General features: G+C 50.7%; 1 protein-coding gene across 2 annotated transcripts in view; it reads right to left on the reverse strand.

The window, feature by feature from the left end:
- Positions 1-509: 509 nt before the first annotated feature.
- SUZ12 (SUZ12 polycomb repressive complex 2 subunit) overlaps positions 510-13,252 on the reverse strand; it is a 15,948-nt gene continuing 3,205 nt past the window's right edge. The window contains exons 3-15 of one of the 2 annotated variants that reach the window (XM_018574831.1): positions 11,885-11,953; positions 11,480-11,529; positions 11,320-11,405; positions 10,976-11,207; positions 9,761-9,860; positions 9,582-9,687; positions 8,874-9,051; positions 6,076-6,164; positions 2,650-2,793; positions 1,999-2,156; positions 1,567-1,765; positions 1,260-1,339; positions 510-992 (exon numbers count right to left, since the gene is read on the reverse strand). In XM_018574831.1, the coding sequence (XP_018430333.1) occupies positions 647-992; positions 1,260-1,339; positions 1,567-1,765; positions 1,999-2,156; positions 2,650-2,793; positions 6,076-6,164; positions 8,874-9,051; positions 9,582-9,687; positions 9,761-9,860; positions 10,976-11,207; positions 11,320-11,405; positions 11,480-11,529; positions 11,885-11,953 (1,837 nt within the window). In that variant the 3' untranslated portion in view covers positions 510-646. Of the gene's footprint in view, positions 993-1,259; positions 1,340-1,566; positions 1,766-1,998; positions 2,157-2,649; positions 2,794-6,075; positions 6,168-8,873; positions 9,052-9,581; positions 9,688-9,760; positions 9,861-10,975; positions 11,208-11,319; positions 11,406-11,479; positions 11,530-11,884; positions 11,954-13,252 lie in introns of both variants that reach the window. The other variant, XM_018574829.1, reaches the window with a different exon arrangement.

Genomic DNA, 13,252 nt, shown 5'->3' on the forward strand with positions numbered 1-13,252 from the left:
GGGCAACCCGATGACTTTGTATGTCTTGGAGATGCTGGCCGGGAGATCTCCTTCCACACAAGCTGCGGTCGTCTCATCCCTCCCGTTGCATACTCCATAATATACAAGTCATTCAACAGGGGCAGCAAGACCCTCTTCATGGCTGCGGTGAGTGTGCAGGCCGGGAATCCCTGAGACACAAACTTTAGGTGGTTGAACTCTCCAGCTTGCCGTGGAAATATCAGTCTGAAGTGGAGTGACCCGTTAAATGAACTCCTATTTTACTTAAAAAGAATACACAGAGCAGCGGAACCTGCTATGTCAGGAATGCCTTTCCAATATATATATATATATATCAGGGGCTAAATTTCATTTCATTGGCCCCAGGAATCAAATTGATGGCGGTACTTAAAAATCCCATTTGTCGTCATTATGAAAAGTCTAAAAATAACAGTCAGTTCTGGAAGCAACAACAAAAAGTTGTCTGGGAGGAAAAGTAAAATGAAGGATGTGCATCTACTGACGCAGGGGGTGGGGAAGAGGACACGTCTGGAGTTTGGGTATTGCTGTGCAGGGGGCCCTTGCACAAGGATCTGACTCTAGCCCGGGCTCCTCGGGTGGAAGCTCCATTCAGCCACAGTTCAGTTCACGCCTGGAGTCTGGCCCCCTACAGACGTTGCTTTTTGCTCTGTTTAGGGACCCCCGATGCGCTCTCATTGTCTAAAGCGCTCTCTCTGCCGTTGGTCTCGATGAAGCCGTTGGTGGCTGGGTGCAGCTCTTCGGCGCACTCCTCTATGGCGGAGGGTGGAGACTCTCCTCCCTCCAGCTTGTACTGCATGTCGCGCAGTTTGGACACGGCTTTGTCTATGGTTGATACGTTGATCAGGTTGAAGTCGTGCATACTGATCATGTGGAGCATAAAGTTACGGCACAGGCTCTTCTCAATGATTCTCTCTCCATAGTTCTCCACAAACAACATACAGGCATGATTCATTTGATTGTCAGCAATGAACCTGGAATGAACAAGATGGTGTCAGCCCTGCAGCCTGGAGGAAGAGCGATAGTGAACAATCCAGGACAACATGGCCGATGACAAACTCCGCTCACTTTCCAGTTTTGTCCTAGATTGTTCACTTCTCCAAAACTCTTCCTTTAGTGAATAACCCCCCCCCAGTCATGTAGATGCCCATTCTACATCCCGCAAATGTGGTTTACAAAACTGGAGCCCATCAGACCCCCAACATCCAAAATGAGGCCGAGCCTTTTCAAAGTCTGCTTACCCGTGCTTCATGACATGCAGGTTCCACATCTTCATCACTTCCTTCTCCCCTTCATTGACATCAGAAAACTCCTCAATTTGCTGCAAGGGAGACAACATGTCAGGATACAGCCACATATGTGTATGTTTGTATGTAGACTGTACAGTGGTGTGAAAAAGAAAGTACACCCTCTTTGAATTCTATGGACATAATACACATTTGATCCTTAGCAGGACTTAAAAAGAAGGAAATACAACCTCAGATGACCACCGCCACCACATATGACACGTGTCATTAGTTACAAAGCCTAAATCAGCCAGTGACTTACTGTAATGGTTTTCTCCCTCAGCCATTCGGGGTCCTTCTCATCCTCGCTGTCCACCTCCATCTCCTGGGGTCGGAGAGGAAGGCACGTGTCACTGTGGAAGTACAGTCTGTTATGGCCACTGCTGTACGTCCTCTGCTGTTCCACCTCTCCGTCCTCAGACTCGTAGAACTCCGACATGCTGGCTTTTGTGCGCTTTGGCCTGGGAACAGGATTGAAATGGTTTAATGTGATTATTCATCGGCTCCAGAAAATCCCACCCCGACTAGTGTTCTAGGCGGTACAAGTGGGAAAGGGGCCATTCCCCGGATCCTACAGTGAGTATACATGGTTCATATTCCGTTCCATCATAGTCACAACTCAGGTAAGGAGTCTAACAACCTTCTGTGGTGGTCTAAGACCTCTGCAGAGGCCAGGAGATGGTGAACGTCCTACCTGCACACCAGGATGTGGGTGATGGGGGTCCTCTTCACAGGCCCATTCCGACTAAAAGCAAATCCCGGCTGGCGATGAATGTCCTGGGGGTTCCCAGCATAGGATCCATCGTAGCACTCGTTGATGGAGACATCAATTCTTGCACCTTTGGGATGATACTGCAGGAACAATAAGGAGAATGTATGTAAGCTCCAGGAGATCATCGACATAATGAACGCATCAGGAGAGTCTACTAGAGGTGCCCGGGTGACAAACATTTACAACTATAAAGTTTTCATTTCACCCTCCCCACATATGTCCGCTCTCCATATATTCTAGTGCTGCAGCACATATCCTCATTCCAACTTCCAGGATGCATGACAATCAGTGACATTCAACCTACATACTGAGCCCTGGACACAGCACCTGGGGGTACCATCATGAAGTGTCCTAGACACAGAATGCTGCAGAGACGGGCAATAATCATCACACAAGTGTGATACTCCACTGAATGAAGAGGACCCGGGGACATCACATGATCACCCAGAACACAACTGGGACAAATGTATAAAAGGGGAATATCTTTGGGGGGGGGTGAGATGATTGGGCTCCAATGTGATACCATTTAGCAGACGCCGGGAGGATTAGAGGGGATCAGCATCCAAAACTTACCACATAATTGAAGATGAAGCGGCTGTGACACAGCTTGAGGTGTTTCAGTAAACTATAAAGTTTGCGGCAATTCAGCGTGCACCATGGACAATGGAGGTCATCTCTGGCCTCCGTCTGCTGGCGAGTGTTGTTATTGTATAAAAACTAGAAGACACAAAACCACCAGAACAAGCGTGACTCCCTACAGTACAGATAACCAGGTCCAGAAGATAATCTCAGGCAAGTAATCACTGGAATATGTACACCATCACCCCCCGAGGGGAAGATAGAGAAGTAATCACTGAGGTATTTACAACGCTAGTACAATATATGTACAGCGCCACTACAAGGGGGAGACATGGAAGGGGTCAGTGGAGGATATATGTACAGCGCCACTACAAGGGGGAGACATGCAAGGGGTCCGTGGAGGATATATGTACAGCGCCACTACAAGGGGGAGACATGGAAGGGGTCAGTGGAGGATATATGTACAGCGCCACTACAAGGGGGAGACATGCAAGGGGTCAGTGGAGGATATATGTACAGCGCCACTACAAGGGGGAGACATGGAAGGGGTCAGTGGAGGATATATGTACAGCGCCACTACAAGGGGGAGACATGGAAGGGGTCAGTGGAGGATATATGTACAGCGCCACTACAAGGGGGAGACATGGAAGGGGTCAGTGGAGGATATATGTACAGCGCCACTACAAGGGGGAGACATGGAAGGGGTCAGTGGAGGATATATGTACAGCGCCACTACAAGGGGGAGACATGGAAGGGGTCAGTGGAGGATATATGTACAGCGCCACTACAAGGGGGAGACATGGAAGGGGTCAGTGGAGGATATATGTACAGCGCCACTACAAGGGGGAGACATGGAAGGGGTCAGTGGAGGATATATGTACAGCGCCACTACAAGGGGGAGACATGGAAGGGGTCAGTGGAGGATATATGTACAGCGCCACTACAAGGGGGAGACATGGAAGGGGTCAGTGGAGGATATATGTACAGCGCCACTACAAGGGGGAGACATGGAAGGGGTCAGTGGAGGATATATGTACAGCGCCACTACAAGGGGGAGACATGGAAGGGGTCAGTGGAGGATATATGTACAGCGCCACTACAAGGGGGAGACATGGAAGGGGTCAGTGGAGGATATATGTACAGCGCCACTACAAGGGGGAGACATGGAAGGGGTCAGTGGAGGATATATGTACAGCGCCACTACAAGGGGGAGACATGGAAGGGGTCAGTGGAGGATATATGTACAGCGCCACTACAAGGGGGAGACATGGAAGGGGTCAGTGGAGGATATATGTACAGCGCCACTACAAGGGGGAGACATGGAAGGGGTCAGTGGAGGATATATGTACAGCGCCACTACAAGGGGGAGACATGGAAGGGGTCAGTGGAGGATATATGTACAGCGCCACTACAAGGGGGAGACATGGAAGGGGTCAGTGGAGGATATATGTACAGCGCCACTACAAGGGGGAGACATGGAAGGGGTCAGTGGAGGATATATGTACAGCGCCACTACAAGGGGGAGACATGGAAGGGGTCAGTGGAGGATATATGTACAGCGCCACTACAAGGGGGAGACATGGAAGGGGTCAGTGGAGGATATATGTACAGCGCCACTACAAGGGGGAGACATGGAAGGGGTCAGTGGAGGATATATGTACAGCGCCACTACAAGGGGGAGACATGGAAGGGGTCAGTGGAGGATATATGTACAGCGCCACTACAAGGGGGAGACATGGAAGGGGTCAGTGGAGGATATATGTACAGCGCCACTACAAGGGGGAGACATGGAAGGGGTCAGTGGAGGATATATGTACAGCGCCACTACAAGGGGGAGACATGGAAGGGGTCAGTGGAGGATATATGTACAGCGCCACTACAAGGGGGAGACATGGAAGGGGTCAGTGGAGGATATATGTACAGCGCCACTACAAGGGGGAGACATGGAAGGGGTCAGTGGAGGATATATGTACAGCGCCACTACAAGGGGGAGACATGGAAGGGGTCAGTGGAGGATATATGTACAGCGCCACTACAAGGGGGAGACATGGAAGGGGTCAGTGGAGGATATATGTACAGCGCCACTACAAGGGGGAGACATGGAAGGGGTCAGTGGAGGATATATGTACAGCGCCACTACAAGGGGGAGACATGGAAGGGGTCAGTGGAGGATATATGTACAGCGCCACTACAAGGGGGAGACATGGAAGGGGTCAGTGGAGGATATATGTACAGCGCCACTACAAGGGGGAGACATGGAAGGGGTCAGTGGAGGATATATGTACAGCGCCACTACAAGGGGGAGACATGGAAGGGGTCAGTGGAGGATATATGTACACCGCCACTACAAGGGGGAGACATGGAAGGGGTCAGTGGAAGATATATGTACAGCGCCACGACAAGGGGGAGACATGGAAGGGGTCAGTGGAAGATATATGTACAGCGCCACGACAAGGGGGAGACATGGAAGGGGTCAGTGGAAGATATATGTACAGCGCCACGACAAGGGGGAGACATGGAAGGGGTCAGTGGAAGATATATGTACAGCGCCACGACAAGGGGGAGACATGGAAGGGGTCAGTGGAAGATATATGTACAGCGCCACGACAAGGGGGAGACATGGAAGGGGTCAGTGGAAGATATATGTACAGCGCCACGACAAGGGGGAGACATGGAAGGGGTCAGTGGAAGATATATGTACAGCGCCACGACAAGGGGGAGACATGGAAGGGGTCAGTGGAAGATATATGTACAGCGCCACGACAAGGGGGAGACATGGAAGGGGTCAGTGGAAGATATATGTACAGCGCCACGACAAGGGGGAGACATGGAAGGGGTCAGTGGAAGATATATGTACAGCGCCACGACAAGGGGGAGACATGGAAGGGGTCAGTGGAAGATATATGTACAGCGCCACGACAAGGGGGAGACATGGAAGGGGTCAGTGGAAGATATATGTACAGCGCCACGACAAGGGGGAGACATGGAAGGGGTCAGTGGAAGATATATGTACAGCGCCACGACAAGGGGGAGACATGGAAGGGGTCAGTGGAAGATATATGTACAGCGCCACGACAAGGGGGAGACATGGAAGGGGTCAGTGGAAGATATATGTACAGCGCCACGACAAGGGGGAGACATGGAAGGGGTCAGTGGAAGATATATGTACAGCGCCACGACAAGGGGGAGACATGGAAGGGGTCAGTGGAAGATATATGTACAGCGCCACGACAAGGGGGAGACATGGAAGGGGTCAGTGGAAGATATATGTACAGCGCCACGACAAGGGGGAGACATGGAAGGGGTCAGTGGAAGATATATGTACAGCGCCACTACAAGGGGGAGACATGGAAGGGGCAGTCACTGGATGTACATACACCACCACTGAAGTAGGGCAGTGGAAGTTGTGGTTAGCCGTACCTGGTAAAATATGCGCAGCTTCTGCCGAGGATCAGTGGAAACATCCTTCTCTCTCTTCGATGGAAGATCGGAGGACACAGACTCCTTCACTGCTGGAAAAATCACAGAAAGTCTGACTGAGCAGCTAACAACGATCACATCTCACCTTACCAACCCGGAGATTTCTTCACTCCAACTAAATCCAGCAGCAGCATTCAGTCTTTATAAAGCACTTTTAAAATGAGCCCACAGGCAGCCTAAATCTAGCAATCAATGAAAAGGTTGAAGTTCCTTCCTACAAAACACTATTGTGCACATATTAGCACGATCCTGCCAATCAGAGGAGACGGGCTGTGTTCCTATGGTAGTCTGGAAAGGGTTTTCTAGTACACAACACGGCTGGCCATCTCTGCTCCCATCTACCAGGCTCACATTTCATCCATCGTGCCTCACACATCTAATACTACAAGCAATCGCTCATGCAGCCAGCATATCCCAGCAGAGGATTTCCCTTCATGATGACATAGGAAAACACAGCTGCTATCCCAGGAAGTCCATCTACTTTTAGATGAGTTATTTCCATACAAGAAATACGAAAGGGTTAAAGTGGATCTAAAACTATAGTTTACAGCCCTCAGATAAAACAGGAGAGCAAAAAAAAATAGACCAATAAGGTATAATAGGGCAAAAAGTGAACATTCACACACAATGAATGATGCACGGCAGAGGCAGTCCCCATAATTAGACAATTGGTCAATAACTATGTCTGAGTCGCAGACACTTCAGAAAGAAAGGAGTGGGAGCGCCGAAGCAAAAAAAAAAACAATCAAGACGAGAGCAGCGCAAAGCACTCCACATTGTAGCAAGCAATGAACAAGTACTCCTTCTAGACAATCGTTTCATCCAACCACAGCTAGGACAAGGGGGTCTGGAGGGCAGTTATCTGACCATGGCCAGAACGAGGGGGCAAATCTAAAAGGGACATCTGACCATGGCCAGAACGAGGGGGCAAATCTAGAGGGACATCATCTGACCATGGCCAGGAAGAAGGGGGACCTGGAGGGACGTCACCTAACCACAGCCAGGATAGGACAAGAGGAGTCTGGAGGGACGTCACCCGACCACAGCCAGGATAGGACAAGAGGGACGTCACCTGACCACAGCCAGGATAGAGCGAGGGGATCTGGAGGGACGTCACCTGACCACAGCCAGGATAGGACAAGAGGGATCTGGAGGGACGTCACCTGACCACAGCCAGGATAGGACAAGAGGAGTCTGGAGGGACGTCACCTGACCACAGCCAGGATAGAGCGAGGGGATCTGGAGGGACGTCACCTGACCACAGCCAGGATAGAGCGAGGGGATCTGGAGGGACGTCACCTGACCACAGCCAGGATAGAGCGAGGGGATCTGGAGGGACGTCACCTGACCACAGCCAGGATAGAGCGAGGGGATCTGGAGGGACGTCACCTGACCACAGCCAGGATAGAACAAGAGGGATCTGGAGGGACGTCACCTGACCACAGCCAGGATAGGACAAGAGGAGTCTGGAGGGACGTCACCTGACCACAGCCAGGATAGAGCGAGGGGATCTGGAGGGACGTCACCTGACCACAGCCAGGATAGAGCGGGGGGATCTGGAGGGACGTCACCTGACCACAGCCAGGATAGGACAAGAGGAGTCTGGAGGGACGTCACCTGACCACAGCCAGGATAGAGCGAGGGGATCTGGAGGGACGTCACCTGACCACAGCCAGGATAGGACAAGGAGTCTGCAGGGACGTCACCTGACCACAGCCAGGATAGAGCGAGGGGATCTGGAGGGACGTCACCTGACCACAGCCAGGATAGGACAAGGAGTCTGCAGGGACGTCACCTGACCACAGCCAGGATAGAGCGAGGGGATCTGGAGGGACGTCACCTGACCACAGCCAGGATAGGACAAGGAGTCTGCAGGGACGTCACCTGACCACAGCCAGGATAGAGCGAGGGGATCTGGAGGGACGTCACCTGACCACAGCCAGGATAGGACAAGGAGTCTGCAGGGACGTCACCTGACCACAGCCAGGATAGAGCGAGGGGATCTGGAGGGACGTCACCTGACCACAGCCAGGATAGGACAAGGAGTCTGCAGGGACGTCACCTGACCACAGCCAGGATAGAGCGAGGGGATCTGGAGGGACGTCACCTGACCACAGCCAGGATAGGAAAAGAGGAGTCTGGAGGGACGTCACCTGACCACAGCCAGGATAGGAAAAGAGGAGTCTGGAGGGACGTCACCTGACCACAGCCAGGATAGAGCGAGGGGATCTGGAGGGACGTCACCTGACCACAGCCAGGATAGGACAAGGAGTCTGCAGGGACGTCACCTGACCACAGCCAGGATAGGACAAGGGGAGTCTGCAGGGACTTGCTGTGTCTTCAAGATATACTTACTTTTATTGTGGATTGCCTACTATACTAAGGAGCAGCTTGCATTGATCTCCCTGATTAACCATCAAAAACAACGTAGATCTAAATAAAGTTTTTAAATAAACTTAACATATTAATTTCATTATAATTATAAATATTTCATGAAATGAATCCATGGTGATCCTGCAATGACGGTCGTTGTTCAGGCGCTTCCTGTTATTGGGTGACAACGCTTTGTCTCTCAGGTCTCCTGCCACTGGTGGAGACTACAAGTGGCATTGTTGACACATTGCTCAGGCACGGTACACTGCTATCAGGAAGCCGGACCAGAGCCATGATGAGCATCTGACTCTGGAGAGAGTGCATGTAGACAGGAAGTGGCTGAAAGGAGCTGCAGGAGGTCTCACCTATAGTCTGTGCAGGTTTGACCGCTGTTGGCCTGTGTTCCTGGAGGACACTTTCAGAGTTGCGTGTTGCTAGAGGTTTGGCAATTGGCGCGGTGGATTTATCTGGTGTGTCACTTGTCCATCGTAAAGTGAAGTGTAAGGTTGGGCCTTGAGAAAAGGTCTCAAAGGGAGGCAACCGCTGAAAAAGACATGGAGAAGTGTCAGGGCATATGTATAGAAAGGAGGTCAAGGGGTAAAGAAAAAAAATGTGCATTAAAATCCTTCTATATTCAGCTCTGCAGAGCATTGCAACCACAATCAGTACACTGCCGGCGCAATGCTCAGGCTCCTGCAGACTTGTCCCCGTACCTAGGTCTGTAAGGGTAAAATTGCAGCTGAATTACAGAGGTTAGGGGGGAAGGGATTGTCTTTCCCATTTGCATCACTGGCAGATGGGACTTGTAGTATAAAAATGAGAACAAAAAACAGACTCGTGTGGCTGTATGGTCAGAGCCATTCACAGCTGTGCCAGATACCAACAGAATACTGCTGGAGGATGCACCCTACCATTCAGGTAAAGGGGAGGCAGAGTGAGTTTTGGGGATGGGGTATACAGCCATGTTTCATGGTAAAGTGTAACATGGGAAATATCATAGGTGTGCTCTAATGAAGGAGCACAGACGTCTATCTCTGCCTCTTCAGAATGGTCAGTCATCACATCGGCCATACCTTGCCATCCAAGATGGTCTCCCATGTAGCCCTCTTCTTACTGACGGGACACTCTTCCATCTCTTGCATGGCGACTTCATATTCACCGTCCAGTAGCTGGAGACGCCTGGAGCCGGGAGAATAGAGTCAGAGCTGGTGGAGGAGACCATTAAACAGGATATGGCAGATGGTTTCCTCACCTGTTCTTGTCAAACACCGTCATCTGGGCCACAAATGTCTTCTCCTCATCCCGGTGGGAGGCATTGCGTTTGCGTCTGGTCGGAGGGTCTTCTGTGACATCTGATGTGTTAGAACAAAGGGGGCAATGTAAGCAGATCTACATTAGGGCTGAACAAGTGGCTACATTCCATCTAAAAGATTGAAAGATCCAGAATCTTAACTACATGGAATAAGCCCAGAACAAAATCACTTCTCATCACATGCACCACAGCGATGATGTCAGCTTACCCCCCCGGACCAGCATGAAGGTCACCAGGCACTGTAAGGGTTACCGCATCAGCCACTTCCTAGCAAACCGATAGCATGGGACTTGGGGCTGATTAAACGCAGGTAAAACAAAGTTCCCAAATTAAACTATATATACCAAATGCCTCAGTAATGGGAAGAGCTGGCACCTGTGCTATCAGGTAGAAACAGGAACACCATTCTCTACTTAAGCCGGCCATACACCTATAGAATCTCTGCAGACTTTCTATGGTCAGATGAAAAAAGTGCAACAGATTCCTCCATCTAGACGGATAGAGGAATCTCCGGCTAGTCGGCCCTGCTGGCCCTCAAAATCCCTGAACAATGCCGGCATGCAGTCACATTCTTCAGGTATTGAGAGCCAGCGGGGCCGACTAGCACGATACTGAAGCTTGGCCCAGCGGGTGATTCTCCATACACACAGCTTAGCGTGGATCGAGTCATCTGTGGCACTTCATCCATCTGACCATAGAAAGTCTAGAGGTGTACGGCAGGCCTAAGTCATGTTCTTAACATGAACTCCCAACAAATCAATTCTATGCATCAAGCGTCATGGCCGTCTTACCTTCTGCTGTTCTGTGAGAACTTCTGAGTGCTAGATGGGAGGGTCTGACTGCTATAATCACATAACCATTCCCAGTCTTGTGATAAGACCAACTCCTGTGAAAAGCAGCAAGCCAAACACAGGAGCAGGAACATTACTAAGGAAATTCTGTACCATACCCCCAGAAAGATTTCCTGTAGTGGTCACAAAGTGACATTTCAATTTTAGTCAGTTTTAGAAAATCAGATGACTGTAGGCTGAAATAGAAAGGCGTTTAATCATCACATTTACCACCAACATCTTATAGTAACTGAATTAAACACAAGCCCTGCAAGCAGCGGTATATGCAGGTCATGTCTGAGGGACCGGCTCAGGCAATACACACCGATGTTCTCATTGGTCTCTCCGTTGGACAAGCCGTTGTAGTCGCGGTGACACTGCCGGGTGACTCGGAAGAGCAGTGAATAGGATTTCACCATGTGGCTGTTGCTGGGTTCAAACTCGTTGCTGGACACGGCCAGTGAGGGGAAGCCGACAGGCTTTGAAGAACTGAGATCAGGATTTAAAGGCACCTGCTTCTTCCCGGTGGGGACTTGTCTTATAGGGCAGCTCACGTCCTGCATAGGGAACAAAGTCACAGGTGAACCTTCCACACAGACAATACCTCCTCATCAATGACAGAGGGGCCGCGGCAAGGACATGACCGTACGCAGCCAACTATTTAGTTACCTTGCGCTTTTTGTGACAGACTTTGACCAGGAGAACCTCCAGTGTGACCGAGCTTTGTTCATTCTCAGAGTTCTGAGCGGGTTTGTCTGAAAGAAAAGCCATTTATTAGTCACTGAGCAGAACCGGCACCAAGCGTTGTGTGACCCTACACCATACATACCACTTTTATGGAAGAAGCCAGTGAATGTCAGCTGCAGGTGAGCAGAAAGGCTGAAGGAGAAAGAAAGTCACAAATGAGGCACATCGGAGTTATAGAAGGAAACTACAACTCTCCCCGTTCCCCAACATGACCAGAATAAAATGGCGGCTCAGAAATAAATGGGATATTACAAGTACTATTTGAAATGGACATCAAGAGAACTATAAACCATTGAACTCTTTCACAACATTATAGGGCCCTGAACATTCATCTCTGCGGAGAAGTGACAGAACTCTCACCATATTCACACATGCAAACCACTGCAGGACAGACGGATGACATCACCCATCATCCTCAGGGAGATACCTGCTCATTTCTGCACATACACATCAGAGACGTACATACAGCACCGTAATGCACAATTACCTGTCGATCTCATGGTCTCCTTTCATTTTCTCCACCTTCAGCAGCATATCATCAATCTTAAAGGGTTTCCTGAACATGAATATGGAAAACCCATTAGAATATTTACTCAAACAGAACCCAGCCATGACCAATATACAAACTATACTCCACGTGTCCCATCCCCTGCAGGTCAGACATGGAAAGGTGAATCTAGGAGCCAACAGTGGCCTCCTGGTCAGTGCAATTGGTCCGGCCAGGATTAGAAGGGGGTCACTATGTACACGGAGATGCGATGGCAGCACACGTGTTCTCACATCTGAGGACAAGGCGTGTATCACTTTGGAGAATTGGCCACGGTAAGAGCAGCCTATAACAGCAGGATTTAATGACTACCACCTGAACAGATTAAGACCGTGAGATACCAGACTGGTTACCATATGCCAGATAAGCAAATATCAGGTTATAAATGAAGATGTGATATCACCTATTTCCTGGCTCACCTCATGTCGGCACCGTATGGGTCAGCTCCTCCCCCTCTGACCCCACAGGACCACCTTTAACAAGCTGATAAATAGGCGATCCCCTCCGCTATTACCTTGTTCTTTTTTCCTCGCTCCAGGCCACAGAATCTCATGGACAAATGTGGATCCTCCCTACTGCCTCCCAGCCGGGTTCAGCCTGTCCCGGTGTTGGTTGACCCCTCTGAGGGTAGTAAACCTCCCAAACGAGCGGGTGCCTTTGGTGCAGGGCTATGGTGTACGGGGTAAAGTTCCGTGAAGAGCTTGTTGGACGGGGGAGACGGCACAACAGCTGCGTCTTGCATGGCGACTCGTCTGCCAGGTTTCTGCGCATGCGCCGGCGTCCTCGTGTGCGGAGGGCGGGGCTTAGCTCCGTCCCTTCCACGTAGGTTGCCGGGGTGAGGGCGGGACGCTTTGCTTGCGCAATGCGCGGTGGGGCATTTAGATGGCGGTTTCTCGGCGGCAAATTTCAACGAGATTCGTTTTCTGTCAGCAGTGCTGTTGAAAGTCCAGCGTGGGTGACAACCATGGTTCCTTCCATAGATACAGTGGCGGAGTACGCGTTGTCACCCTCTGATAGGAAGTGTGTTATTCTCAGTAGGGATGCGCCGATACCGGTACTTCTGCTAGCATGGAGCCGGCTTCCCAGGCAATCAATAAGCCAGGCGGCGTTTCATTACCCACTGCCCGGCTTCTTCTTCTTGATTGCCCGGGATGTTGGCTCCATGCCGTATGGCTGGCTCAATGCTGATTGGCCGGGAAGCTGGCTTCATGTTCCCTCGCTGCACTGCCGGCAGGGCCGGTGCTAGGATTCTTGCCTACACAGGCAAGGTGCATTTTTGCGCCCCCCTCCCCTACCCTACCCTACCCC

Source organism: Nanorana parkeri, unplaced genomic scaffold (assembly GCF_000935625.1).
Source record: "Nanorana parkeri isolate BGI_ZX_2015 unplaced genomic scaffold, ASM93562v1 scaffold3266, whole genome shotgun sequence".
NCBI lineage: Eukaryota > Metazoa > Chordata > Amphibia > Anura > Dicroglossidae > Nanorana > Nanorana parkeri.